The sequence below is a fragment of the Jaculus jaculus genome, chromosome 9 (assembly GCF_020740685.1).
Source record: "Jaculus jaculus isolate mJacJac1 chromosome 9, mJacJac1.mat.Y.cur, whole genome shotgun sequence".
Lineage (NCBI taxonomy): Eukaryota > Metazoa > Chordata > Mammalia > Rodentia > Dipodidae > Jaculus > Jaculus jaculus.
The window spans coordinates 77,837,839-77,865,174 of NC_059110.1; the positions used below are offsets into that span (position 1 = coordinate 77,837,839).

The 27,336-nt window shown below is 45.3% G+C and overlaps 1 protein-coding gene across 2 annotated transcripts in view; it reads right to left on the bottom strand.

Moving 5' to 3' along the window:
- Positions 1-7,866: 7,866 nt before the first annotated feature.
- The window catches only part of Zzef1 (zinc finger ZZ-type and EF-hand domain containing 1), a 199,177-nt gene continuing 179,707 nt past the window's right edge, over positions 7,867-27,336 (bottom strand). The window contains exons 45-55 of one of the 2 annotated variants that reach the window (XM_045159638.1): positions 25,537-25,716; positions 24,706-24,806; positions 23,245-23,380; positions 22,795-23,154; positions 20,518-20,661; positions 19,201-19,369; positions 18,912-19,010; positions 17,790-17,955; positions 13,160-13,313; positions 12,476-12,547; positions 7,867-10,395 (exon numbers count right to left, since the gene is read on the bottom strand). In XM_045159638.1, coding sequence (XP_045015573.1) covers positions 10,315-10,395; positions 12,476-12,547; positions 13,160-13,313; positions 17,790-17,955; positions 18,912-19,010; positions 19,201-19,369; positions 20,518-20,661; positions 22,795-23,154; positions 23,245-23,380; positions 24,706-24,806; positions 25,537-25,716 — 1,662 coding nt within the window. In that variant the 3' untranslated portion in view covers positions 7,867-10,314. Of the gene's footprint in view, positions 10,396-12,475; positions 12,548-13,159; positions 13,314-17,789; positions 17,956-18,911; positions 19,011-19,200; positions 19,370-20,517; positions 20,662-22,794; positions 23,155-23,244; positions 23,381-24,705; positions 24,807-25,524; positions 25,717-27,336 lie in introns of both variants that reach the window. The other variant, XM_045159637.1, reaches the window with a different exon arrangement.

Genomic DNA, 27,336 nt, shown 5'->3' on the forward strand with positions numbered 1-27,336 from the left:
TTAGGTATTGCAGGCAAGTGCCTAACTGCTGAGCCATCTCTCCAGCCCAGCCCAGCCCTGTTATTTATTTTTATTTTATTTTGTTTTTTTTTCTTCACTCTGTTGTTTCCAGGTGGCCTTGAACTCATGGTGATCCTCCTACCTCTGCCTCCCTAGTGCTGAGATTAAAGGCATGGGCCACCACGCCCGGCTATTTTTTTTTTTTTTTTTAAGAGACTGGGATCTATCTGTGTTGTTTAGTCTGGTATCACTTGCTTCTGTCTCTACAGTAGCTGGGACTACACAGCTATGCACCACTGCACCCCGTAGCAATGTCTTAATATCCACGTATTTATGAGTTTCTTACATTTCTTCAACAGAGTAAGTTTGGGTTTCCAATGTCACTCCATTCTGGTTGGAGAATGTTCTGTTTTGATTAAAGAATGTCCCAAACAGGCTCATGAGTTGAAGCCTTGGTATCCAGTTGGTGGTACTATTTTGGGAGGTAGTAGAAACTTTAGGAGGTACAGCTAAGTTGGGTGACATAGGAGACATGCCTTTGACAGCTGTACTTTGTCGCTGGTCAATACTGCTCCCCTCTCCCACTGTCAAGTGAGCAGCTCCATGCCACTATACTCCCGCTGCCATGATATTAAGCCTTGCCTCAGGTCCTAAGCAATGGAGCCAGCTAACTAGGAACTGAATCATCTGAGACCAGGAGGCAAAATAAATCTTTCCTTTTTTTTTTGTTGTTGTTTTTCTGAGGTAGGGTCTTGCTCTATCCCAGGCTGACCTGGAATTCACTATGTAGCCTCAGCTGGCCACACCTGGCTTCCTCTTTTTAAATTTTTATTTATTTGTGAGAGAAAAAGAGGGGGGGAGAGAGAGAGAGAGAGAGAGAGAGGGAGAGAGAGAGAGACACACACACACACACACACACACACACACACACACAGAGACAGAGAGAGAGGGGGAGGGAGGGCGTGCGAGCCTGGCCTTTAATCCCAGCACTTGGTAGGCAGAGGTAGGAGGATTGCGTGAGTTAGAGGCCACCTTGAGACTACACAGTGAATTCCAGGTCAGCCTGAGTTAGTGTGAGACCCTATCCTGGAAAAACCAAAACCAAAACAACAACAACGAAATAGAGGCAGAGAGAGAGGCACATGTGCTACCGTGTGCATCTGGCTTACGTGGGTAGAACCTGGTTCCTTTGGCTTTGCAGGCAAATGCTTTAACCACTAAGCAAGCTCTCCAGCCCAATCTTTCCTCTTTTTTTTTTTTTTTTCAAAATATATTTGAGAGAGAGAGAATGAGAATGTGGGCACTTCAGGGCCTCTAGTCTCTGCAAATGAACTCCAGATGCATGTGCCACCTTGTACATCTGGCTTATGTGGGTACTGGGAAATCAAACCTGGGTCCCAAGTCTTCCCAAGTAAGTGCCTTAACCACTAAGCCATGTCTCCAGCCCTCACCCCAAAGTTTCCTCTTTTAAACTGTTTATTTTTTAAAGTTTTACTTATTTATTTGACAGCAACAGACAGAAAGAGGCAGAGAGAGAATGGGCGCGCCAGGGCCTCCAGCTACTGCAAACAAACTCCAGACACATGCGCCCCTTGTGCATCTGGCTAACATGGGTCCTGGGGAATCAAGCCTCGAACTGGGGTCCTTAGGCTTAACAGGCAAGTGCTTAACTGCTAAGCCTTCTCTCCAGCCCTTAAGCTGTTTTTTTTCAGATGACCGAGTGACAAAAAGTTTGACAAGTACAGAAAATCGGTACCCTAGTAGTGTTGTTGCAATGACTGACCATGTGGTTAAAATCCTTGCAGGAATCTGGAATGTTTGAAGATGTGGGGCTGTTTTGTAAACAAAACTTAACGAGCAGTTCAGTTGGGAGCTCAGACAAGAATACTGATAAAATTGTGGACTGTTCATGAATTTCAAATGGGAACATAACTATTGGGAGTTGGACTAGAGGCCTAGTTATTCTGTGGTAGACATTTTGCCCAGGCCTTGGGACTGGAAGGCTGAGTTTAAAAGTAGTGGACTATAGCTGGGGAGATGTTTCAGCAAGGTGTTTGCTCTTCAAGCTTGCTGACCAGACTTTGGCTTCCCTCATTGTGCTGTGGGAGTTGAGAGCAATGGAGTCTTTCTTGTCTCTGGATGAGCTTAGTTTAGGGGTTAGAATGCTAGACAGCCAGTGGTCACTAAAACTCCCTAAGCCTGTGACTCTCCATTTTGTCTTGTGACCAGTGAATAATGACAAACACAGATATGGCAGAAGGGCAAGTTAAACAAGGGTTTATTAGAAAAGAAAATGAAAGTTAAATTAGCCAGGTGTGGCAGTGCATTCCTTTAATCTCAGCACTTGGGAGGCTGAGGTAGGATGAGCTCAGTGAGTTCAAGGCCACCTTGAGAATACATAGTGAATTCCAGGTCAGCCTGGGCTAGAGCGAGACCCTACCTTGAACCCCTCTCCCTTGCCAAAAAAGAAAGTTAAGCCAAGAGAGAAAGTAAAATAGAAGGACTCCAAATCAAAGAGCATATATATTGCTGAGGGGAAGAGACTCTGCCAGCCCACCTGCCTGCCATGTGCGGGAGCTCTAGGGAAGCAGCTTTTGTGAGTTATCACCCATGCTGGGGTGAGCTGCCATTGGGTTACTCACACTCCTGTAAGTAACCTCTCACTCATGTTCCTGTAAGTAACTGCAAATATAATCAATGGCTCACCAAGGTAACTTGAGTAAAATTCTCTTTAGTCAGTCCTTAGTACCCTATCTGGGTTATCAGATATGTGTTCCCAGAAGAGTCACATAATACCAGGCTGTAGGAGCAACGTTGCCTATAACCTTTGAAACTCACCTCATGCCATCATATGCCCAGATGGCAGACAAGAGTTACAGTTACAGAGGATTTAGCTGTGTTTCAATTTTGTTTTGGTCCCATTCCCATTTCTTGTCTTTTTTTGTTTGAGGTAGGGTCTCACTCTATCCCAGGATGACCTGGAATTCACTATGTAGTCTCAGGCTGGCCTCAAACTCATGGCGATCCTCCTACCTCTGCCTCCTAAAAGCTGGGATTAAAGGCGTGTGCCACCACGCCCGGCCCTGTTTTTGGTTTTCCGAGGTAGGTATGTGCAGATGTGCACACCCCATGTACATGTATGCAAAGGCCATATCACTCTTCTGCACTGTTTCCTTGAGATGGAGCCCTGAGCTCTAAGATGCTATTTTGGCCACACTGGCTAAGTAGCTAGCCTTGTCTTCGTTACCCTCACAGCTGGGTTACAGGTGTGTGTGTGGGGGGGGGAGGCAGGACCATCTTTTTGCAAGGGTGCTGGGGATTGAGCTTAGGCCATTGCAGGCCCTTATAACTGCATAGCAAACACTTTTGTTGTTGTTGTTTTTCCAGGCAGGGTCTCGCTCTAGCCTAGGCTGACCTGGAATTCAGTATATAGTCTTAGGGTGGCCTTGAACTCACAATGATCCTCATACCTCTGTCACCTGAGTGCTGGGATTAAAGGCATGCACCATCATACCCGGCAGCAAACACTTTTACCAAGACATCTCCTTAGCTACTCTCCATTCTTCCTTCTATACACCTGTTTTAGTGTGACTTTCTTTCCTACGTGATTGTCCCATCTCTCTATTTTTCACTTTCTCTTCTTTCTTTTGTTTTTTCCCCTGAAGTAGGGTCTCACTCTAGCCCAGGTGACTTGGAGTTCACCATGTAGTCTCAGGCTGGCCTTGAACCCAAAAACAGAGTTGGAGAGATTGCTCAGTGGTTGAGTGCTTCCTGTATAAACGTGAGAGCCCGAGAGGGCCTGAGATTGTCCAAGTTCAAATCTCCAAAATCCACGTAAAAAGCTTGGCATACAGTCCCCAGACAGCTCCAGAAGTGCCAGTTGGAGCTATTGAGGGAAAATGGCCAACATCTGTCTGAGCAGCTCGAGATCTAAGCTACTTTGCAGCAAACAGCCTGATGTGATGCTCACCCAAGTGCAATAGTGGCACACAGCCATGGTGGGTAACCAACTACTCTTGGATTGGCTACCAGATCAGCTCAATGGAAAGGAACCTATAGCTGGAACTGGGAAACAAGTCAGAATCATATCCAAATAAAGAGTTCACTCTCCAATATCAAGCTCCCACCATTCTTGGGCTACAAAAGGGTCTACACCTATTGAATTCTATCTAAACTAACAATGGCTATCCCATTTAACTGGTGCTGACTTCACTCTCCAATGGAGAATCTGCTTCTCTTTTCAGATGGACACAGAAGCTGAGGAGAGAACTAGCCCATCGCGCTTCAGCAGGGTCCCAGCTGAAACCATAGAGTAATTGGGGAAATGAGCAAGTGTGTTGTTTTCTTGGTGAACCTGGTACCAGCACAAGAGTGAAGGAGACAGACACAGAGAGCACTCACCTCCTACCATACCAGATATCCAGAGGCACAGGGCTCCTAAGAGCCCATCACTGAAGTAGACCTAAAATGAACCCAACATGGCTCAGGGAAATTAGCAGAAGAGGGGGCAGAAAGACTGCTAGAGCCACAAATTGGGACATTACACACAGAAACATTGCCTCTTCCCCATAACTGATGGTGGATACCCCTACAATGCATGATCCATAGTCCCCATGGTGATAATTGGCATCCCCAACTAGAAATGTCCCTTTAGAGGGAGGGACAGGGATATAGGTAAGGATGGTACCAACATATTATGCTTACACACTGAGTTCTATCCATAACTTAAAAAAAAAAAAAGCTGGGTGTACAAGTCTAGCATGAGGATGCATGCCTTTTAATACCAACACTTTGGGAGACAAAGGTAGAAGTATTGCTGTGAGTTTGACGTCACACTGAGATTACATGAATCCCAGGTTAGCATGGGCTAGAGAGACTCTACCTCGAAAAAACCAAACAAACAAAAAAACAAAAAAGGGTAGAGGGAGATGGCTTAGTGGTTAAGGCGCTTGCCTGCAAAGCCAAAGAACCTAAGTTTGATTCCCTAGGACCCACATATGCCAGATGCACAAGGTGGCACATGAGTTTGTGTCTAGAGTTTATTTGCAGCAGCTGGAGGCCCCACATACCCATTCTCTCTCTCTCTCAAATAAATAAAAATAAAAATAAATTATTAAAAAAAGTTGGGCATAGCCGGGCGTGGTGGTGCACGCCTTTAATCCCAGCACTCGGGAGGCAGAGGTGGATTGCCGTGAGTTCGAGGCCACTCTGAGACTCCATAGTGAGTTCCAGGTCAGCCTGGACTAGTGAGACCCTACCTCGAAAAACCAAAAAAAAAACCAAAAAACAAAAAACCCACCAACAACAAAAAAGTTGGGCATAGCCACGTGCTCCTGTGACACCAGTCCCTCAAAGGGGAGCTGAGACTCTGGCTCAGAGAAAGAATGGGTGAAACCAGGCATGGTGGCACATGTTTTTTTGGTTTTTCAAGGTAGTGTCTCATTTCAAGGTAGTTTCAGGGTGGCCTCAAACTAACAGCGATCCTCCTACCTCTGCCTCCTGGGTGCTGAGATTAAAGGTGTGCACCACCATGCACACCAGGCTCAAGTTTTTATATGCTAGATATCCTTATGTTTATTCTTTTCTACTAAACCTTTCATGTTTTTAAGTCCCTTTGGATAAAGTGCTCACCACTCAAGCTGGAAGTCATGGCCGACTTCTGTAATCCCTGCATGATGACTCTAAAGGCAAGATGGGAGGTGGAAATAGGAGAAAATCCCCGAAACTTGAGGCTAGCCAAGCAAAGAATGGCAGAACAAGAATCCAGAGTGATGGACTGGAGAGATGGCTTAGTGGTTAAGGCATTTGCCTGTGAAACTGAAGGGCGCAAGAAGGTCTGACTCCCCAGTACCCACATAAACCAGATATACAAGGTGGCACAGGCATCTGGAATTCATTTGTAGTGGCTGGAGGCCCTGGAACACCTATTCTCTACCTTTTTTGCTGTCTACAATAAATAAATACAATTTTTCATTTTTCTTAATATTTATTTGAGAGAGAGAAAGAGAGAAGGAAGGAAAGACAGAAAGAGAGAGAGTGAGAGGGAGAGAGAATGGGCACACCAGGGCTTCCAACCACTGCAAATGAACTCCAGATGTATGTGCCACCTTGTGCATCTGCTTATGTGGGTCTTGTGGAATTGAACCTGAGTTCTTTGGCTTTGCAGGCAAGCGCCTTAACCACTAGGCAATCTCCCCAGTCCTCTTTTACTTTTTTCTGTTTTTTTTTTTCTTGTTTTTTCGAGGTAGGGTTTCACTGTAGTCCAGGCTGACCTGGAATTCACTATATAGTCAGGGTGGCCTTGAACTCACGACAATCCTATCTCTGCCTCCCAAGTGCTGGGATTTGAGGAAGGGTCTCACTATAGCCCAGGCTAACCTGGAACTCATTTTGTAGCTCCAGGTTGGCCTCAAACTCAGTGATCCTGCTATCTTTATTTCCCAAGTGCTGGAATTAAAGGCATGTGCCACCACGCCCAGCCCCTTTTCAGTTTTATGAGTTACTCTGGATTTTAACTGACACCTGGAGAAATCTCAATGAATCCTGGGACAGTGCCTCCAAATTTAAAGTTGGTAACCTTTTGAGGCTGAGCACAGCTATGCATAGGCAAGAATACCCACAGAGTTTGCTAATGGCGCAATCCATGCCATCCACTTGACTGGACCCTGTTAGAAGCCTTTCTATGTTGGGAATTTTTACATATTTACTTTCCATATATTGTTGATATTAGCGAGACTGTTCTTATCTTATGTCAACCCACTGCAGCCAAATTACCGCCTAAATTTGGGTCAGAAATGCTTCCATCTGTGAGAAGAGATTAGCCATCCACACACTCACTCTTACAAACACATACTAGGGTCCCTCAGGGGCTGAAGCAATGCTTCAGTGTGTTGGCTTTCTGGCCTCCTGCTTTTCCCCTGATGGAGGACTGCAATGTTTTCTCAACCCAAAGGGAGCAAGTCGCAGCAAGGGCAGAACCCTTCCCCAGATGTCAACCTCTCTAATGGGAAATACCTCACACAGCCATGCTGACTGCAAGATGAGCTGGGAAAGAGAACTCTGCGAACAGAAATGAGATTGCCAAGAGAATGCCACTCAAGGGTGGGCTCTCTCATGAGCTGGTAGAAAGACCTACCTTTCCTGAGATTAAATAATTTCTAAACCAGGCATGGTGACACATGCCTTTAATCCCAACACTTGGGAGGCAGAGGTAGGAGGATCGCTGTGAGTTCAAGGCCACTTTGAAACTACATAGGGAATTCCAGGTCAGCCTGGACTAGAGCGAGACCCTACGTTGGGTGGAAAAAATTCTAGTCATCCCCTAGAAAGAGATTGGATTCTGTGAGCAGGGAAGGAAGTGGGCAAGAAATGGCATTAAAGCTGAGTGACACTGTTCAGTGAAGATAGGAAGTTTCCAGAGGCTGCTTCCAGAGGCCTCCTTGAAGGCCTTTAGCTTAGATGTTGTCTTAGTCTGAGCCTACCAGGTGTTTTCCACACAGCTCCAATACCTGCCATGATAATCTGTGTGAACTACACAGTGGATGAGTGCATGTATGTAGTGGCCACAGCTATGGTGCGGGGACCACAGAAAGGCTAATGGTTCTAGCAACACTCAAAGGATGAGGCCTGAGGACCTTCTAGATTTATTTTAACAAGGATGTTGTGAGATTCTACAAATCCTATCAGTTGGGCTTTGCAGAAACTCCAAGTATAATGCTCACAAGAGAAACAGAAGGGTCAGGCATGGGAGGTACAGGCAGAAGATTGCCTGGGCTATATATAGAATGAGACCTTTTCACAGGTACAAGCCAGAGAGAGGGAACGGGAGGGAGAACAAGGAAAAACAGAGGAGAGAGCAAGGAAAAATTCCACACACAGTTGTACTTTTTTATATAGAATTTGTGCAATATATTTCTCTTCATTTGCATATCTTATCCACAACTTAAAACATCCTTTTTACAGGCTGAACTCACTCAGCTGATATAATCAAAATTCCTTCTATCAACCAAATAAGAAAAATCCAAAATTGTAAACCCGTAAGAAAACAAATTAAAAACGATGATGAAAATAAGTCACTCCTCTCATTAGAACAGTGTCTATACAATATATATGATTTGGAACAGAATTCTTTATAGATTAGGCACATGTTTCCACGACCCCTTATTCCTGCCAGCTTTGTCCTGTTCCAGGCAGTTTTGCCTCCTAGGACAGGTCAATGGGATGTTGGTCTTGATGGAAATCCTTTGGGATCCCACTGCCTGGGGCTGGGGTCAGTTGGGAGAGGGTCTGGCTCAGCAGTGCCACCCAGTGACCTGAAGAAGAGGTGGTGTTGGCTGCAGAGCAGCCAGGCTAGGAGGGGCCCTGCCAGACAGCAAGGGGGTGGAGGAGGGGATAATGAGGGAAAACTCAGGCTGGTTCTATGCAAACTGAAGCACAGTCACCAAAACAGCAAAGGTGCTGAGTGGGGGAAGCTATGAGGAGTCCAGCATCTATTTACAATTGCTCTTCTTGATGGGGGGGGACGACGACAGGAGGAGAGCTGGTGGTCAGTGTCCTGAGGAAGGCCTCCAGCTCTTCTCTGCATGTCTGACCCACTTGACTCAGTTGGTGTGAAGTGCAGAGGGTGTGGCTGTGCCATCTCCTCATCCATCTTCCAACTGTTACAGGGTCTGAGCCTACAGTGAGGCCTCTTCACCAAACACTGAGCCTTGCTCTGATTCCCACCTGGGGAAACTCCTCTCTCAGACCAACTTGGAGTGGAGTGGCATGTAACATGGCCTTCGCTAGGGTGTAGGCAGCTTGCAAAGCAAGAAGACTTTGGCAAAGAGCAAGGAGGGAAAGAGGTTTCATTTTCTCTAAGCCAGCACTATCTGCCTTTATATGTCAAAACCTACAGGAGCTAGGCCAGACCCTCTTTGATGACTGGAAGTTAGCCACTCCCTTTTTTCCTATCTTCTATGGACCCCACCCCTCTTACTCTATAACCTTTGCTTAAGCCCTGGAGCCTGTGGCTGAAAACCTCATTCTAGGGCTGTGCAGGTGCTGCACCAGATGGAAGAGCATCTTTGCCAGATGTTTCCAGACCTGCAGGCTCTGCCATTCCAGACCCCCGCACACCCCCCAGAGGAGTCTTCAGAGGCCAAGGAGTGTACCAGGGATATGACAATGCCAACTGGTCAAGTTTGGCCCTGGCTGTGATGAGCCTTCCTTGGGCTGGACCTTGAAGAAGGGATGTGCCTCTGGCTAGATACCTGCCTTTAAACAGCAGGCGCCTCAGGCATTCTTCATTGCTTAAGTCCCTCAGCTGGTCCATGGCAGACATACCAAACCAGATTCCCACTCTGCGTGCAGCTCTGGAAAAAGACTCCTTGCCAGAACTTCAGGGGGAGGCTAAAACCATACATAGAAAAATGTAAAACAGCATTCACTGAAACTAATGTAGTTATTGCTAGGCAGGTGATGGTTAAATAGTCACACAGAGGCCAAAGGTGGCAGGTGTGATCGATCACCAAGACCTTGGAGCAGAAATAAAATCAGGTGGGGTTTGACTCTTAAAACAAGAACTCCTGAGAGCAATTTTGGTCTGAGGGGCAGAAACCAGAATCCATCCACTTCTGCCACTTTTACATACCAGTTTGTCCCTAGGTATTCCAGGGGCCCACTTGAAAGTTAAGTGTGATTCTCTTCTAAAAACACAAGGGGGAAACCAAAACATATTAAAACTGAAGAACTGCAGACATGCATGCTTGGAGCCACTGTGGGGGTGACGTGCAGGGCAGTCTGCTGGCTGTTCCCAAGGGCACTTGTTCTTACCAAGGAATTGCTAGCTGACATCTGTCATGTGCTGACTGCTTGGGGATCATAGGTGGTTGGGAGGTGCTCGAGATGGTTGTAGCTTGGCTTGGGTTCCCAGCCAGGCTACTGTTGCTGTGAGCTGCAGGTCTCAATAAGAAGGCTGCTCTAAGTGGACAGTGCCTTACCTGACGGCAAGTGTAGGTGGCTCCAGTTCAGTGGAGACAGTACCCTTCCAGAGACTTCCCTGGAGGAAGTGGACCCCAATGGCCTCCTTGAAGCCCTTTCTGAGTCACTCTGCATGGCTATGCTTCTCGCATGTGTGATGGTCTGGGCATGTGTGGAGCCTGCACATGGGGCCTTCTTGGAGAGGCAGTTGCTTGGCATCCGAATGGGAGGGGAGAAAAGGGTTGGGTCGAAGAGAGCTGGGCTAGGAGGCCACAGAGGTTTCCTGAACAAGGCTGGAGGTCTGCTCTAAACCCCTATGGACAGATTAGTGGGTCCATGCATGCCACTCTGAGGCTAACACTCAACATTCCAGAGGTGGGTGGCTTTGTTTGGGTAGTTGATGGCCAGGCTGATGGCAGCAATATTCTGCAGAGCCTGTGGAGGGAGAAAGCAGTCACCAACATCAAAGGTCATTCACTTGCTCATCCACTGAGTGAAGACAGACCCTTAGCTGGCAGGGTGGGGAGATCAGTGGGGGGGGGGGGCTGAGATGAGATACATGCTGAGTGGAGGTGGAGGAGGGGAAAGAGCAAGAACAGCAGGCAGAATAGTGGTGAGTGAACTAGGTGGCTGTGAGGAAGGTCACATGGGGTAGCCTTGACATAGAGAAGGCATGAGAGAGTCAAGTCCATGGGAAAAGCTGGTGCCAATATTATCAAACATTAGAATGTGCTTATTCCATACGATGCAACCAAGGGTAGTGGTAGCAATGTGCAGTTGGTCGTTAGGAGCAATAGGAATTTCCATTCTGCCTACAGGTCCCTTTGCTAGGGACTCCCATTTCTGAGCAGACACTCCTAACCCTGTAGCACAAAGCCCCTTTCTTCCAGGCCTGCATGTTCAGAGAACGTTCTAGGCACAAGGCTGGGCTCAGCAAATGAATCCCAGCTGGATGCCCTCTAAGTGTAGCCCTGTGAGCCTGTCTCTGTCCTCCTCTCTGCCTCTGTCTACTCCAGGAGTTACACCACATACTCAGTAGTATTTAAAGTCTGTGAGTCCAAAGCTTTCAAAATGTAGGCCGGAGCCATGCTAACTTCAAGAGCCTTTCGGGGAGTGAAAAGGACATTCTTGGATTCTTAAGAATACAATGTAGTTTTCCAACCCTAGTGCAGGGGCAGATATGCCATCTCAGCTTCAAAAATTAACTTCAGCAGAGTGTGGTGGTATACGCCTTTAATCCCAGCACTTGGGAGGCAGAGGTATGAGGATCTCCGTGAGTTCAAGGACAACCTGAGGCTACATAGTTAATTCCTGGTCAGCATAGGCTAGAGGGAGACCTTACCTTGAAAAACAAAACAAAACTAAACTAAAAGCAAAACTGGAGTTCAGAGCAGGGTGTGATGGCTCATACCTGTAATCCCAGCACTCAGAAGGCTAAGGTAAGGAGTACTGCTGTGAGTTCAAGAATAGCCTAGGCTAGAGTAAGATCCTGCCTCAAAAATAAAATAAAATAAAATAAAATAAAATAAAATAAAATAAAATAAAATAAAATAAACTCAGGGCACCTGCCTCAAAAACTATTTTATTCTGGAAAGAGCTCTCACAAAACATGTGAGCATGGATGTACTTGATACATGCTTAAGTTTTTAGTTTCTTTTTAATTTTTTTTTTTTTAGAGGTAGGGTTTCACTCTAGCTCAGGCTGACCTGGAATTTACTATGTAATTTCAGAGTGGCCTCGAACTCATGGTGATCCTCCTACCTCTGCCTCCCAAGTGCTGGGATTAAAGGTGTGCACCATCATGCTCGGCTTAAAAAATATCTTTTTATTTTATTTTATTTATTTGAGAAAGAGGGAGGCAGACAGAGACAAAGAATGGGAATGCCAGGGCTTTCAGACAGTGTAAATGAACTCCAGATACATGTGCCACCTTGTGCATCTGGCTTACGTGGGCCCTGGAGGACAGAATGTGGGTCCTTTGGTTTTGCAGGCCAGTGCCTTAATCACTAAGCCATCTCTCCAGCCCTTGTTTTAATTTCTAATTTACTGTCTGCATTAAATTTCTAATAATATATATTGATGTCTATAATGCACAACAAGTTACAAGTGTTACTACTGTCAGAAAAGTTTTCCTACCAGGAAAGCAAATTATATCCAAAAATATCTGAAATCTAACTCTATGGAAACTCCAGGGATCAGCCAAACTAAATTTAAGGCATTGGTTGTTTTTGTTTTAAAGATACAAATTCTTGTTAGTGTCTTCTGACCCTACAGTTTAATATGAGTGACACTGATAAATGCCACTCCCCTGCCCACACACACACCCTGCTCTTTCTGAGAGCCAGAAGAAAGTGACTGAATTGGAACTGAGCTCTGTGTAAACTCTGGGAGGGCCTGTACTTATGTAACACACACATAGTCCTGGCAATGAGGGATGGTAACAGTTGCCACAAGAAGATGGCCTCTAGGCCAGCTTTGCTGGGCTGGGGGGAGGGGGGGTTTGGGTGGGAGGTACCTGTGCTGCACAGCGGAGAAGGTGGTCCTCGGTAGTTAAGGCCAGCAGGTACTCTTGCAGCAGGCCAAGCTCCTGTGAAGACAGTATAGGCTCCTTGAATGATAGAAGGTGGCAGAACCTGACAAGGAAACTCATCAAGGAAATGAGGCTCCCTGGGATATACACTTTTCATCCTAGGTACCCACGGCACTGTTTCTTCTAGAGCCATGAAGGTGCCTGATTGTAGGGCCAGCAGCTGACTATAGCTTCTGAAGCTGACCCTGTCCTTCTGACCCATAGGTGACCAGGCAGGGGACCCTCATCCTCAGGTCAGTCTCCTGCTATCTGCCTGAGAGGGACAAGCAGAGGACCTGTGAAAGGCCCTTTCATATGGCACATTCAATGAGTCTGTTGTACTGAGGGAGAGAAAAAAAGGAGGAAGAGGAACTCATCTGTTTGATTTTCCAGAACTCACTGTTGTTAAGGTTGGTCTAAGGCAGTTTTTTCTCCCTTTGGCTGTAGGCCTGACAAAATAAGCAATCTAGACTGACCTGAGGATTCCCCAGGGCTGAAGAGAGAGAGGGCAGACTGTAGACCCAGGCCTGTCTCCTTATAATTCCAGGCTTGCAACAGGGATGCGACTCCCAGTTTTGCCCATTCTAGCCCTGCTAAGACCTCAGGGCAAGAAGTGGATAGAGAGCTCACCTGGGCACGGTTCTCAGTAACAAAGAAGAGTTCTGTGAGGGCACGGTGCAGGGGCAGGAGGATGCCAGGCTGTGTCACATCCTCAAACAGGCCATACTCCATGTAGGTAAAGAGCTGCCACAGGGGCTTCAACAGCGCAAGATCACAGAGGTCACTGCAGGAGGAGCCAAGGATGCAGTCTACTGAGAATGGGGCCAATGGTGCCAGAAACTGCAGTTCAGACCCTCTTTCTCCTACCCTTAGTACAATCATAATATAGCCACCCATAGCCGGGCGTGGTGGCACCTTTAATCCCATCACTCAGGAGGCAGAGGTAGGAGGATCATGGTGAGTTCGAGGCTAGCCTGAGACTACATAGTGAATTCCAGGCCTGCCTGAGCTAGAGTGAGACCCTACCTCAAAACTCAAACAAACAAAACCCAATAATAATAATATAACCACCCATACTCCCCTGCCACAAACAACCGCACATAGTTACCAATAGTAAAGAGAGAAAGGGGCAGAATCTGAACCTCAAAACCAATTCCAAGGAATCCAGAGAACATGAATATATTCACAGAGATTACTTTTTTTTTTTAAGGTAAGATCTCACCCTAGCTCAGGCTGACCTGGAACTCATTCTGTAGTCCCAGGCAATCCTCCTATTTCTGCCTCCTAAGTGCTAGGATTAGAGGCATGTGCCACCATACCTGGCTACTGTGTTTTTAAAAATAGTCATGATTGGCCAGAAAGATCACTTAGCAGTTAAGGTGCTTCCCTGCTAAGCCAAAGGACCCAGGTTTGATTCCCCAGTACTCATATAAAGTCAAATGCATAAGGTAGCACATGCATCTGGAGTTTGTTTGCAGTGGCTAGAGGCCCTGGCATGCCCATTCTCGCTTTCATAAATAAATGAATAAAAAATTTTTTAAATGGTCATGATACATCAAAATAAAAGAGAGACTGATTGAGAGGGGGAGGGGATATGATGGAGAATGCAGTTTCAAAGGGGAAAGTGGGAGATGGAGGGAATTAACATGGGTTTTTGTCTAGTTATGGAAGTTGTCAATAAAAAAAGTAAAAAAGCATATAAAATTATTGGCCAGCCAGGCCAAATGAGCCAATAGGTGCAACAGTGGCATATATGTTATGAGGGAAACCAACTGCTCTCTAATTGGACTGGAGGTCCACTCCAGTACTAAAAACTTATGATGGGGAAAATCATGAGCCCTAGGAGTGTAATGCCTGCTGGTGTCTAGCTAAATGTATATGCTATGCTCACCAAACTGCCTGGTGAGTACTTCTCTTAATGTTCATACCCATGTATTAATGCTACTCTCACTTTTGGTTAGAAAAGCTTGTTTTCAGATGGTGGACTTTGGGATGACTCATAGTGCTGAGATGAAGTGACAGAACACTGAAATATCTCTATCACACCTTCCAAGGCTTAGGGTCCATTGTGGAAGACGTAGCAGAAAAAAATATAAGAGCCAAAGGAAGGGTAGGACTGCTTATAATGCACTCTTCCTGACACAAAAATGGCCTGGGTATCTATGACCCTGCAGTAACAGTCACTACCTACACAGGACCATCATAATAGGAGGAAAAGATGATGGATGATGCCATCTAAACAAAAGACTGATTGAAAGGGGGAGGGGATATGATGGAGAGTAGTGTTGCAAAGGGAGTGTGTGTGTGGGGGAATTATCATGGTTTATTGTCTATAATTATGGAAGCTGCCAATAATAATAATAATAATAAAATGGTCATGATGAAGTCCTTCTGATGATGGTGGGCAAACCTCAAGGTAAATTTCATTGTTGTTTGTTCTTGTTTTCCTTGGTAGCTGAGGCTGGCCTGAATCTCATAGCAATGATCTTTCCTTAGCTCTAATTGCTAGAATTACAGATGTGAGCCACTACAGCTGGTTTAAGATAAAAGGTAAATGGACAAAAGCAAGTTCTAACATGGCACAAACAAAATAAAACAAATTTTGCTTGAAAAATGAAAAAAGAGCTACTTAAATGCCAGTAAGGACAACTATGTTTCTGATGTTCAGTTATAAAACAGAAAATATGCTTACAAGGTTGCTGGGCCAGAAATCATGTCCTTAGGAAAAGCTCAGTCCTTTTTGGACTTCCTGGGAGAAGGCCCAAGGGTTTAAATGTAGAGGCTGTTGAGCTGTGATTCCAGTTCAATGCCCTCAGCAGAGGAAATTAAGAAATCAATAATGTTCTGGAGTTTAACTACATGATTAAATTACATATGAAATGGCTTTGCCTCTTCTCATTAATATACCTTTCTCTCAGTACTTGCAAAAGAATTCCACCCTTTTAGTGCTATCTTGGAGTTAATCATTCTCCCTCAGGAATAAATGTAATGTAAACAAATGGGCAAATGGATGTCTGCATATGAGGACATGGTGGTAACAGCAACATGCCAATCCTTCCCTCTTCCTGTCTGCTACCAGCTTTGAGAGCCATCACTTGAAGAGTCATAATTTTTTTTTTAATTTTTATTTATTTATTTGAGAGCAACAGACACCGAGAGAAAGACAGATAGAGGGAGAGAGAGAGAATGGGCGCGCCAGGGCTTCCAGCCTCTGCAAACGAACTCCAGACGCGTGCACCCCCTTGTGCATCTGGCTAACGTGGGACCTGGGGAACCGAGCCTTGAATTGGGGTCCTTAGGCTTCACAGGCAAGTGCTTAACTGCTAAGCCATCTCTCCAGCCCTCATAATTTTTTTAATACCAACTCCATATTGCTCTCTAAAAGTATTTTATTATTTATTTGAGAGAGAGAGTGGGTGTGCCAGGGCCTCTAGCCATTGTAAATGAATTCCAGATGTATGCACCCTCTTGGTATCTGGCTAATGTGGGTACTGGGGAATTTAACCTGGGTCTTTAGGCTTCACAGACAAGCGTCTTAACCACTAAGCCATCTCTCAACTTTTTTTTTTTTCCTGAGGTAGGGTCTCACTCTAGCCCAGGCTGACCTGGAATTCACTCTGGAGTCTCAGGGCAGCCTTGAACTCATGGTAACCCTCCTACCTCTGTCTCCTGAGTGCTGGAATTAAAGGTATAAGCCACCACTCCCGGGTCCAACTTTTTTTTTTTTTTAATTTGCTTATTTGCAAGCAGAGAGAGAGCAAGTGAGAGAGAAAGTAAGTGCCAGAGAGAATGAATGCGCATGCCAGGGCCTCTAGCCAATACAAACTCACTCCAGATGTATGTGCCACTTTATGCATCTGTCTTAATGTGTGTACTAGGAATTCAATCTGGGTCCTTAGGCTTTGTAGGCAAGTTCCTTAACCACAAAGCCATTTCTCTAGCCCTACGCCCAACTTTTTTTTTTTTTTCTTTTTGGTTTTTCAAGGTAGGGTTTCATTCTAGCTCAGGTTGACCTGGAATTCACTATGTAGTCTCAGAGTGTTCTCAAACTCACAGCAATCTCCTACCTCTTCCTCCTGAGTGCTGGGTTTAAAGCATGTGCCACCATACCTGGCTTACTCCCAACATTTTTTTTTTTTAGGAAAAAAAATAGGCAGATACAAATAAGCCAGACATGGTGGTGCATACCTTTTAACCTAGCACTCCAGAGGCAGTGGTAGGAGGATCTCTGCAAGTTCAAGGCCACTCTATGACTACATAGTAAAGACCCTACCTCTTAAAAACCAAAAAGAGGCAGATATAGAGAATGGGTGCTTCAGGGTCCCTACCCATGCAAACAAACTCTAGATGCATGCACCACCTTGTGTATCTGGCTTATGTGGATACTAGGGATTGAACCTGGGTCCTTAGCCTTCTCAGGCAAATGCCTTAACTGCTAAGCCATATCTCCAGCCCACACCCAACTTTTTCTTTTCTTTTCCTTTCTTTCCTTTCCTTTCCTTTCTTTCTTTCTTTCTTTTTTTTTTTTTTTTTGAGGTAGAGTCCTGCTCTAGCCCAGTCTGACCTGGAATTCACTCTGTGTCTCAGGCTGGTCTTGAACTCATGGTAATCCTCTTACCTCAGCCTCCTGAATAATGGGATCAAAGGTATGTACCACTATGCCTGACAACACCCAACTTTTTTTAATGTGGGCTCTGGGGACTGAACTTAGGTCTTTATGCTTGTCTGCTCAGCACTTTCCTGACTGAACCATCTCTCCAGCCCTATAAAACTATTGTCCTTAACATGACATGGCACATGAACAATGAAAAGACTAAAGAAGTTAAGAGGGACCAGAAGCAGATGCACATACAGCACCTGCTTTGTGATAAAGATGACACTGCAGGGTTCTGAAGGAAAAGGTGGATTGGAGACAAGAGAGACCCAAAGGAAAAACACAAAAATCCATACTCATATGCTAACATTCATGCCAGGTGGAACTGTATATGGCAGTGTGAAAGGAAAAGCAGTGGAGCCTATGGAGGTTAACAGAATATCTTCGTGACTTTTGAGTAAGGCAAAAATTACTTAAGCCAACCCAAAGGACACCCAAAGCACTAACTTAAAGGAAACAACTTAATGAACTGGAAGACACTAAAAGTATAGATGTCTTTTCCTCGAAGATGCCTTAGCAGAATGAGCAGGAAGGCACAGTGCTGGTGGGACTCGGATCTGGCACCTGTAGGCTCAACACAGGACTGGGATCCCAGATGCCACCTACCTGTGGGTGCAGCACAGCACAATCCTCAGAAGCAAGTGGATGGCTTTTAGTCGCTGATGACCAGTTTGGCGGCAGGCCACACCCACTAGCCATTCCCAGATCTTGGCCAATGGAAGGTGAGGTATAACCTTTTCTTCAGACAACATCTGCTTCAAAATCTCAAAGCCTGACCCCACAACACAAAGACATTTTCAAAAACAAATTCTAGTAATTAGCAGTTATACATTTTATAAACTGTTCAAGTTGCATGTATCTGTATGTGTGGTTGTGTGGGCATGTCTATATGCATGGCCATTTGTGTGAGCAAATGTGCAATACATGTATGACTATGTGTGGAGGCCAGAGGTCAATGTGGGTGTCTTCCTCTACTGCTCTCCACCTTCTTCTTTGAGAAAGGGTGTCTTGATGAACCTAAAGCTTACTGGTATGGCTCTACTAGGTGCCAGTGGTCCCTAAAGACCCTTTGTCTCTGCTTTGCCAGCTGGAACTGCAGGAGCACACTACCATGCCTAGCATTTTCATGGACACTAAATGGCAGGCACTTTACCCACTGAGCTATCTCCTTTGCCCTCTGTTCAAGTTTAATAAATAAGATAAAATAATTGAAATAATCATTTAAATTCTGGCTAAATTTTTAATAAACATAACTCAGGAACAACATTCTCCCTTTTTGCAAAATACCCTGACAAATTCTAAGAGAAACAAACGTGTTTTTTTTTTTTTTGTTGTTAGTTTGTTTGCTTGTTTTGTTTTTCAAGGTAGAGTCTTACTCCAGCCCAGAATGACCTGGAATTTACTATGTAGTCTCAGGCTGGCTTCGAACTCACATCTTCCTACCTCTGCACCCTGAGTGTTGGGATTAAAGGCATGCACCACCACGCCTCGCACAAATGTTTTCTTTCAGGCCCTGACAGAAGGCCCTTTTATCTGACCATTTGAATTCACAACTAGCCAACTGTGTCCCAACCAAGATAGCTAGATGTGGAGACTGTGAGACATACTTGAACACCTTAAAAAAAAGTACTCACTTTGATTTTTAACAAAGGTTAGTGACATAATGTCACCTTCAGCCATAGAGTATGCTCAGTGAGCAGAGCAAGCAAACAGAAGATAGACAAATACCTGTCTGGAAGCGCCCCAGGTGTCCAGCTGTTACAGTGAATCTGTAGCCCCACTCGGTGTTGCTCATGTCAGAGGTAAATCGGTAATACAGAGTGTCTCCTGGGTCACAAAGAGCCAGAGACAGGTCAGCATATAGGAACAACAGAGAATAGCAGCTGAGATGTTTCTAATGAAATATTTCATGCTCATTTTAATCTTCAATCATTTCCCTTCTCAATATGTTTAAATACTTCTTGTGAAAATTCTTACATATAACCAAGTTTTTGTTGGTGCTGTTTGCTTTTACTACCTGGAAGTTCAAAATCTTTCCATTTCTGTTGAGACCCACTGAAATTGTGTCGATCTTGTTGAAAGTCACTACTGCTAGACATTGTTAGTTCATCACAGCCTTCCTCTGTATTGCACTGAGGATCAAATTTGACTGAGAGGTAGATTGCACCAGGAATGTGAACTTTATCCTAGGGAGAGAGACAGACAATACTACTATCACCATTATTCACCAGTGATCAATGGTGCAGTTGTCATCACAGCCACAGATGTGGGAATGAGAAGAACACAGTTCCTCCCTCCAAAGGCTCATAGAGATTGCAATATGGTGTGTGAAAGTAGAGCATACAGGGTAGGGAGTCAAAGCCCAATGAAGGGGAATCCGAAGGAGCTTCTAAAGTGAAAGAAACATGAACACACTGCAGTGCATTTCAGGGAGGGGCTAGCATGGAAAGATCTGGAATGTTCAGAGGATAGCAGGAATGTGGTGTGAGTGGGGGCAAAATATGCGCTATGTGGGCATACATGTTTGGGAAGGGGGTCAGGGTAACATGTGACCCTGGAGAGGTTAGCAGGGATAGCCAAGACCATGTACTCTTAAATGAGGTGTTTAGACTTGGTCTGGACAACAGGGGGCACCTTGGTCTTGTCCTGAAGAAGGGTCACTGACAGTTGTTGAGTGAGGAGCCAGGCAGAATCCCAGAGAGAATAGTATGGAGACAGTGGGGAAGACAAGATGATCCTTTTTTGGGATATGAGTGGTGCCTGACCAGAGTCTGTGGGGCTGAGGGAGTGAGGCAGAACCCAGGAACAGGAGAGAGACGAGAAAGCAGAGAGGAGGTTTGTATCTCTGCAGAACAGTATCTCTAGTGATCAACAGCCAAATTCTGAACTGGCTGCTGCTGTAGGTTCTTCCCCTCAGAAGCTCAAGCCTTGCCAGTTCTAACATCTGTAAAGGGCTAAGGAAAGGTATGTGATATCAAGTCAATGAGGGTAACTGAGGTTGGCCAACCCTGGCTCATCTACAACTCTCTGTTCAGATATAAATTCAGGATGGCACAGATGAAGTTTTGTGGCCTGAATCATCAGTCTCTCAGGAAACGTTAAAGAGGCTGGCCCTAGCAAACTCACTGCTGGGAATGTATTCACTCAGAGGAACTTTCCATAGGAAAAGTAAACTCTCCTCTGGGGCCAGGAGCCCAATGTTTCCCATTAAAACAGCATAGGTCAGGAAAAGAGGAGACCTGGACACACAGGACCCCTGTCATCAGAGAGGAGACTGCTTCTTAGTGTAGGAAGCCCATTCTTGGTCAGAGCTGGTAGGGAAAAGACACCATACCTCAAAGCTGGTGTTGTTGTTATATGGGTGTTTTGATTCCCTCACTTGCACTTCCATTCCTGGCTCCTCCATGAACTGGCAGGCAGCCAAAGCCATGGTCCCCAGCATGTTCTCTCGGCAGCCCTGGAGCACCTTCTGCAGGATCTGGCAGGACACACAATAGTTAAGGGTTGGGCAGGAGGAGAAAGGGAGAACTTACTTCAATTCAAGGCCTACTTAGTGCCACTGCCATCACTCTGGACCCAGAACAAGCTGCTACAACCTGACCCCAAACCAATCCCACCAGTCATCTCTCCTTCAACTAAGCCCCCACTTTAAGTTGGTATAGTGCCACTTCTGGGAGGTCTGAAAGAATTAATAGAACCAATCTGAGACATGCCTGGCCACTGAAGAGCTCACAGCTGAATAGGCAGAAGGAGCAGCAAACAATACAGCATACAGGGACAAATGGCCAGAGTGGGGCATTCTGTGGGGGAAGCACATATCAAGATAGGGACTAATAGGGGTACAGTGGCCCCCAGTAACCTTCCCAGAAGCAGATATGGCTATGGCAAATGGCCAGCACCTCCAGGACTGTGAAGCCAAGATTACATATTAAATTCCAGGTCAGACTGAGCCAGAGTGAAACCCTACCTTGAAAAACCAAAATAAATAAATAAATAAGAATAAATGAATAAAATAAAAATAACAAGATATACTTGGGAGGCAGAGGTAGGAGGATCACCATGAGTTTGTGGCCACCCTGAGACTACATAGTGAATTCCAGGTCAGCCTGGGCAAATGAGAACCCTTACCTTGAACCCCCCCCTAAAAAAAGGAACAAGATAAAGACCTGATTTTAGATATAAATCAGGGGCCGGAAAGATGGTTCAGCAGACAAAAGTGCATGCCTGCAAGTCTGTCAATCTGACCAGTCCCCAGCACCCATGTAAAGCCAGATGAAATGTGGCATATATGTGTGTAATGTACTTATGGCAAAGAGAAAGCCAGGGGCTTGTGGGCTAGCTTAACTGGCACATTCAGCAGCAAATGAGAGACCCCATTTCAAAGAAGGAAGGAGAGGATAAACACCCCAACATTGTTCTCAGACCTCCACATACGTGCCATGATATGCACGTGTATGCACTTGCACATACATAAAATCTAAGGACTGGAGATATTACTTAGTGGATAGGGCACTTGCCAGCAAAGCCTAAGAACCTAGGTTTAGTTTTCCACTAACCACATAAGCCAGATGTACAAGGTGGCATATGTGTCTGCAGTTTGTTTGTAGTGGCTAGAGGCCCTGGCACACACCCATTCATTCTCTCTCTCTCTCTGCCTTTCTCTCTAATAAATAAAATGAGGACTTAAAAATCAGAAAAAAGTTTTTTGCTTTTTTTTTTTTTAATGGGCTGGAGAGATGCCTTAGTGGTTAAGGCACTTGTCTGTGAAGCCTAAGGACCCAGGTTCGATTTCCCAGTACCCATGAAAGTCAGATGCACAAGGTGGTGCATGCATCTGGAGTTCATTTGCAGCAGCTGCAGGCCCTGGAACACCCATTCTCTCTCTCTATATATATATCTAAATCTTCCCCTCACTCTCTCTTTCATATAAATATTAAAAAAATTTAAAAACCTGAAAAAAATGAAAAGAAAATAGCCTCCAACTCAACACTCAAAATTAGAGAATTAGGCTTCAGAGAATGACAGATCCTGGTGAAATCCTTGTTATCTAGAAACCAGAAGTCTTGAGTGAGCCTTCCTGGCTTGATCTCTACCCATAAAACTCAGTGTCATGATGAAACCCAGATGTAAGTAAGGACAGACCTGACCAGAGCAGACATTCTGGGGATGACGGTTTAAAACAGTAGGTGGAAACTTCAATAAAAGCTTTCCTGTATTACAGAGGCAGGCTACCAGGGAGCGTAATTCACCCTCATCCCTGGGCTTTACATCATGAGACTCAGGGATATGACAAGAGACAGGCTAGTTAGGAGAGCTATAGGACTCACAAGCATGAAACAACCAAGGCAGAAGACCAAAGCAGGTTGCATAGGACCACTGCTGCAAATGTTCCCTGCGCACAAGTCTGTGCTAGACTTAAGTTCAGCCGCAGGCCAACCCCTGAGAGAGTCAACAGCAGCCCTATCTGCTGTATTCTCAGGTATCAGGGAGCTGTGTGGCCATAAACCATAAATGGTTCAACGCCCCCCGCCCCGGCCCAGGGGCTACAAGGACAGGAAGAAAGGGGCAGAGGAGCTTGGGGGTGAATGCAGAGCTTGGTGTGCATAGCTACCTTCTCCCACTGGTGCTTTTCTTCCAGCTGCATGAACATATCCAAAATGTAGGTCATATGGGCAGGGCCGCTTAGCTCCAGGATGTCCTCACTCACTGGAACATGCCCTGGCCACTCGGCAAGCAGGGAGGCGAGCACATGACGTGCATACAAGACAGCTGTGGCCTCATTCACTCTGAAGAGGTAGTCCCGAATAGCCCTCTTGCTTTTGCAGTTCAGCTCCTTATGCAGGAGGGCAGCACTCTTGCTCCGGCGCTGCTTGGCATAGCTCTGCTGCAGCTCACTCTCTGTACTGGAAATCAGCTTCTGGGTCACAGGGTTAGATTCAGCAGTAGCTTGGTCACAGCGAGCAGGCCGGGACTGCAACATCAAGACCATAATTTTAGAGGCCTTGCCTTCTTACAATGGGGTGGAAGTGCAAACACTTTGTTCCCAAAGTTGAGGACATACCAAGCATGGCAAGATAATCATGTCCGTGTCCACAGCTTTGGCACTCTGCTCTTCCAGCCTCAGACTCCTACTGGGCTGCCATTTCTGTGCCAAGGAGCATATTTTCTCATCAGTGGTGAGCTCATCGCTTTCAAACCTGAAAGGAGGTAGTACAACAGTGGGCCCAGAAAGTAGGAGACAAGTTTAATCTGTGTAAATTTATCAGAAATGTCAAGAGCTACTTTCCTTGTATTTTGGAAACTATAGTCACAGCATTCCTGCATTTACTCATTCATTCATGCATACCAGTATCTAAGGACACCTCACTGCGGAGAATATAAACTGGCTTCCAGGGCCCATTCTTCCCTTTGCTCTATATTAAAGTCCCCTGGAGTTGTAGCAGGAGATACCATTCCCAAGTTAGGAACTTCAACTCCCTAGCAATTTGGTGCAGTGAAGGACTAGGTTCTGGCTGATGGGAGGTGAGAGAGGTAGTGTGTTACTTCCAGAGCCTGTCCTCAAGTTACAGCACTAAGGATGTGTTCCTTTCACTTCCTCTCACCTTTTCTGGAACCGAACCTAGGGTACTGAGGGTGAATGAGCTTTGATTACAGGATGACAGTATCACCCTTGAGATCAACTCCTGGGTCTCTCTGTGAAGTAGAGCTGCCTGCCCACTGTGGACTGTTGTCTGCTTATTATGTGACAGAATCATAAATTCCATCTGCCTTGGTCCATGACAGTTCTGTGTTTTCAGTTACAGTGGCTTAGACTGCACCCTGACACTCTTCCTTTCATAATATTTGCTCCATCTGACACAGGATTTGAGGCAATATGTAAGAAAGACATAGAGTAAAACAGAAACATAAATGAAGTTAACTTTGAATTCATTATACATTAGAATAAGAAGGGCTGGGAATTTAGTCAGTGGTAGAGTCTTCCTAGTTTGTTCAAGGCCCTAGATTTGAACCTCAGGGAGGGAAGGAGAGAGGGAGGGAGGGAACAAAAACATGATAAGAGGTCAGAAATGATGGGATAGCAGACATGTAAAGCTCTACACAAATTGGAGATGGGCCCTAGAACTAGCTCTGAACTTCCTAGACAGGAGGATAGGAATGTTGCTAATTATTTAATTGTTCCTGAGGGGGAAAATCATGAAAATAATCTACACTGATGAGAAAACAAAAACCATCTTGCACCAAAGCACCTGCTCTATGCCGCCTACACAGTGGGATGGCACATGAGAGATGTCTGGTGTCTGTCTCAGTTCTGCATCTGTAAGACTGCACACATAACATTTCCCAAAGGAAACTGTTACACCCTTCAGACAAGATCTGGGCAAAGTGGCCCAGTCACCTTTTCTGTGGCATCACTGAGAACCAAGACAGTCCCTGTGGCAGCATGGTCTGCCAAAGCGTTCTCCAAATTCCTCATCACTTGCTTCCAACTGAGTACACTCTGGAGCATCTAAACGTTCCTTACCTCTTCTGAACCTCCAGGAAAAAAGAGTCCGTCTTTTTCATCTGCTGTTCATATACGGCCCGAAGAATGTGCAAAGGGGCATTGAGGGCATCATGAGCAATCTGAAGGCATGGCAGGAAGCAGAGAAACAAGTACTGGCAACATGAACTCCAGAGTGATAACATGGCATTTCAAGTTACCACAGGCTGCAACAAGATTGGGTACTTTTCAAAAGTACATGAACTATAAAGAAAATCACAAAATACCCAATACTGAAGGAAATATGGCAAAACCACAACTCTTACTAGTCAATACATACTACTATACTATACTCTTTGCTGGCTCCTCTGCACTGTCTCATACCTGAGATAACAACCAGACACAAATATTCTCCTTTGAAATCTTAAAACTATTACTTGTTTTCCTGTTTACTCTCCCTGTAGTTAGATCCTTTAAAGTCCAAACCTCACCCATTTCACTTGATTCCAAACAAGGGGAAATAAGCCAGGAAGGTAATGATGTTTCTGAGAAGAAGTAGCGGATGGTGACTTGGGAGTGTGTAGATGGGCTTTAGCAAACCCCATATAATCACATTTAGAATTTCATGTGCATTACTGTGTAGTTTGTAAGAAAGAGGATGGAAACCTGAGTTCATGACCCTCCAAAATTTAAAATCAGTATGATGATGGGGCTTTGCAGTCCTTCTGGAAATACAGACTGGGTCTGTATGAAGAGAGTTCTTAGGACATCAGGTTGAGCATCTTGTTTACGGTGAAGTACAGCCCAAGCCAAAGAACCCACTCCTCAGAGTGCCACCCACATGAAGACCAGAGAACATACCAAGAAACATACTCTGGTGGGCTCGTCGAGGCCTTCAAGAGGGTCTAGCTTTTTCTGCTCCTGTTCCCCAGGGCTGCTGATTGGCCGTTCCGCCTCTTCTTCTTGGTCTCCTCGCTCATCCAGCTCGAGGTCTCCATGCTCATCCAGAGTGCTGATCTCCTTTTTTGAGGAATACAGCATGATGGACAGGATCTATACACAGGAAATCAGGCAGAACAGGGAGGTGAGAGGTGAGTGCTTACTGGGGGAGAAGATGATATCAGCCTTTAAAGAAGATTAATTTATTGATTTACTTGAGAAAGAGGAGAGAAAGAGGGAGAGAGAGACAGAGAGAGAGAGAGAGAGAGAGAGAGAGAGAGAGAGAGAGAGAGAGAGAGAGAGAAAGAGAGGGCGCGAGTGTGAGCGAGTGAGAGAGCATGCTAGGGTTTTTAGCCACTGCAAAAGAACTCCAGACACATGCACCACCTTGTGCATCTGGCTTATGTGGGCACTGGGAAATTGAACCTGGGTCCTTAAGCTTCATAGGCAAGCGCCTTAACCACTAAACCATCTCTCCAGCCCTCCTCTTTTTCTTTTCTTTTTTTTTTTTTTTTTTTTTGAGGCAAGCCCAATAGACTACCTTTTTTTTTTTAATGTTGAGAATGAGAGAAACAAAGACATAGAGAGAGAACTGGCACACCAGGGCCTCCAGCCACTGCAAATTGAACTCCAGAAATGAGTGCCCCTTGTGCCCATGTGTGTGCCCTTGTGTCACTGTGCATCTGGTTTATGTGGGTCCTGGAGAGTTGCACTTGAGTCTGTAGGAGTCGCAAGTACCCTAACCGCTAAGCCATCTCTGCAGCCCCCAAGTGTTGTTTTTTTTTTTAATTTAGGTTTCTCAAGGTAGGGTCTACTTTAGCCCCGGCTGACCTGGAATTTACTATGTAGTTTCAGGCTGGCCTTGAGCTCACAGTGATCCTCCTACCTCTGCCTACCAGGTTCTGGGATTAAAGGTGTGCACCACCACACCTGACTACCAATTTTTTGTTTGTTTGTTTGTTTTTCAAGGTAGGGTTTCACTCTGGCCCTGGCTGACCTGGAACTAACTATGTAGTCTCAGGGTGGCCTTGAACTCACAGTGATCCTTCTACCTCTGCCTCCTGAGTGCTGGGATTAAAGGTGTGCACAACAATGCCCAGCCCCAATTTGTTTTTTAAAAAATTTTATTTATTTATATTTTTTTAATTTTGAATTTTTATTAACAACTTCAATGACTATAAAAAATACACCATAGTAATACCCTCCCCCCCCCACTTACCCCTTTAAAACTCCACTCTCCATCATAACCCCTCCCCATCTCAATCAGTCTCTCTTTTTCTTTTGATGTCTTGATCTTTTCCTCCTCTTATGATGGTCTTATGCAGGTAGTGTCAGGCACTGTTAGACTATGGATATCCAGGCCATTTTGTGTCTGGAGGGAGCATGTTGTATGGAGTCCTGCCCTTCCTTTGGCTCTTACATTCTTTCCGCCACCTCTTCCGCATTAGACCCTGAGCCTTGGAAGGTATGATACAGATATTGCAGTACTGAGCACTGCGGTCATTTCTTTCCATCATCATGATACCTTCTGAGTTGTCCCAAAGTCACTGCCATCTGAAAAGAGAACATTCTCTACCAAAAGTGAGAGTAGCATTAATATAAGGGTGTGAACATTAACAGAAGTGCTTACTGGGCAGTTTGATAAACATAGTATATACATTTGGCCAGACATCAGCAGATATTACACCCCTAGGGCTCATGACTACCCCTGTTTTAAGTTTTCAGTATCAAGGA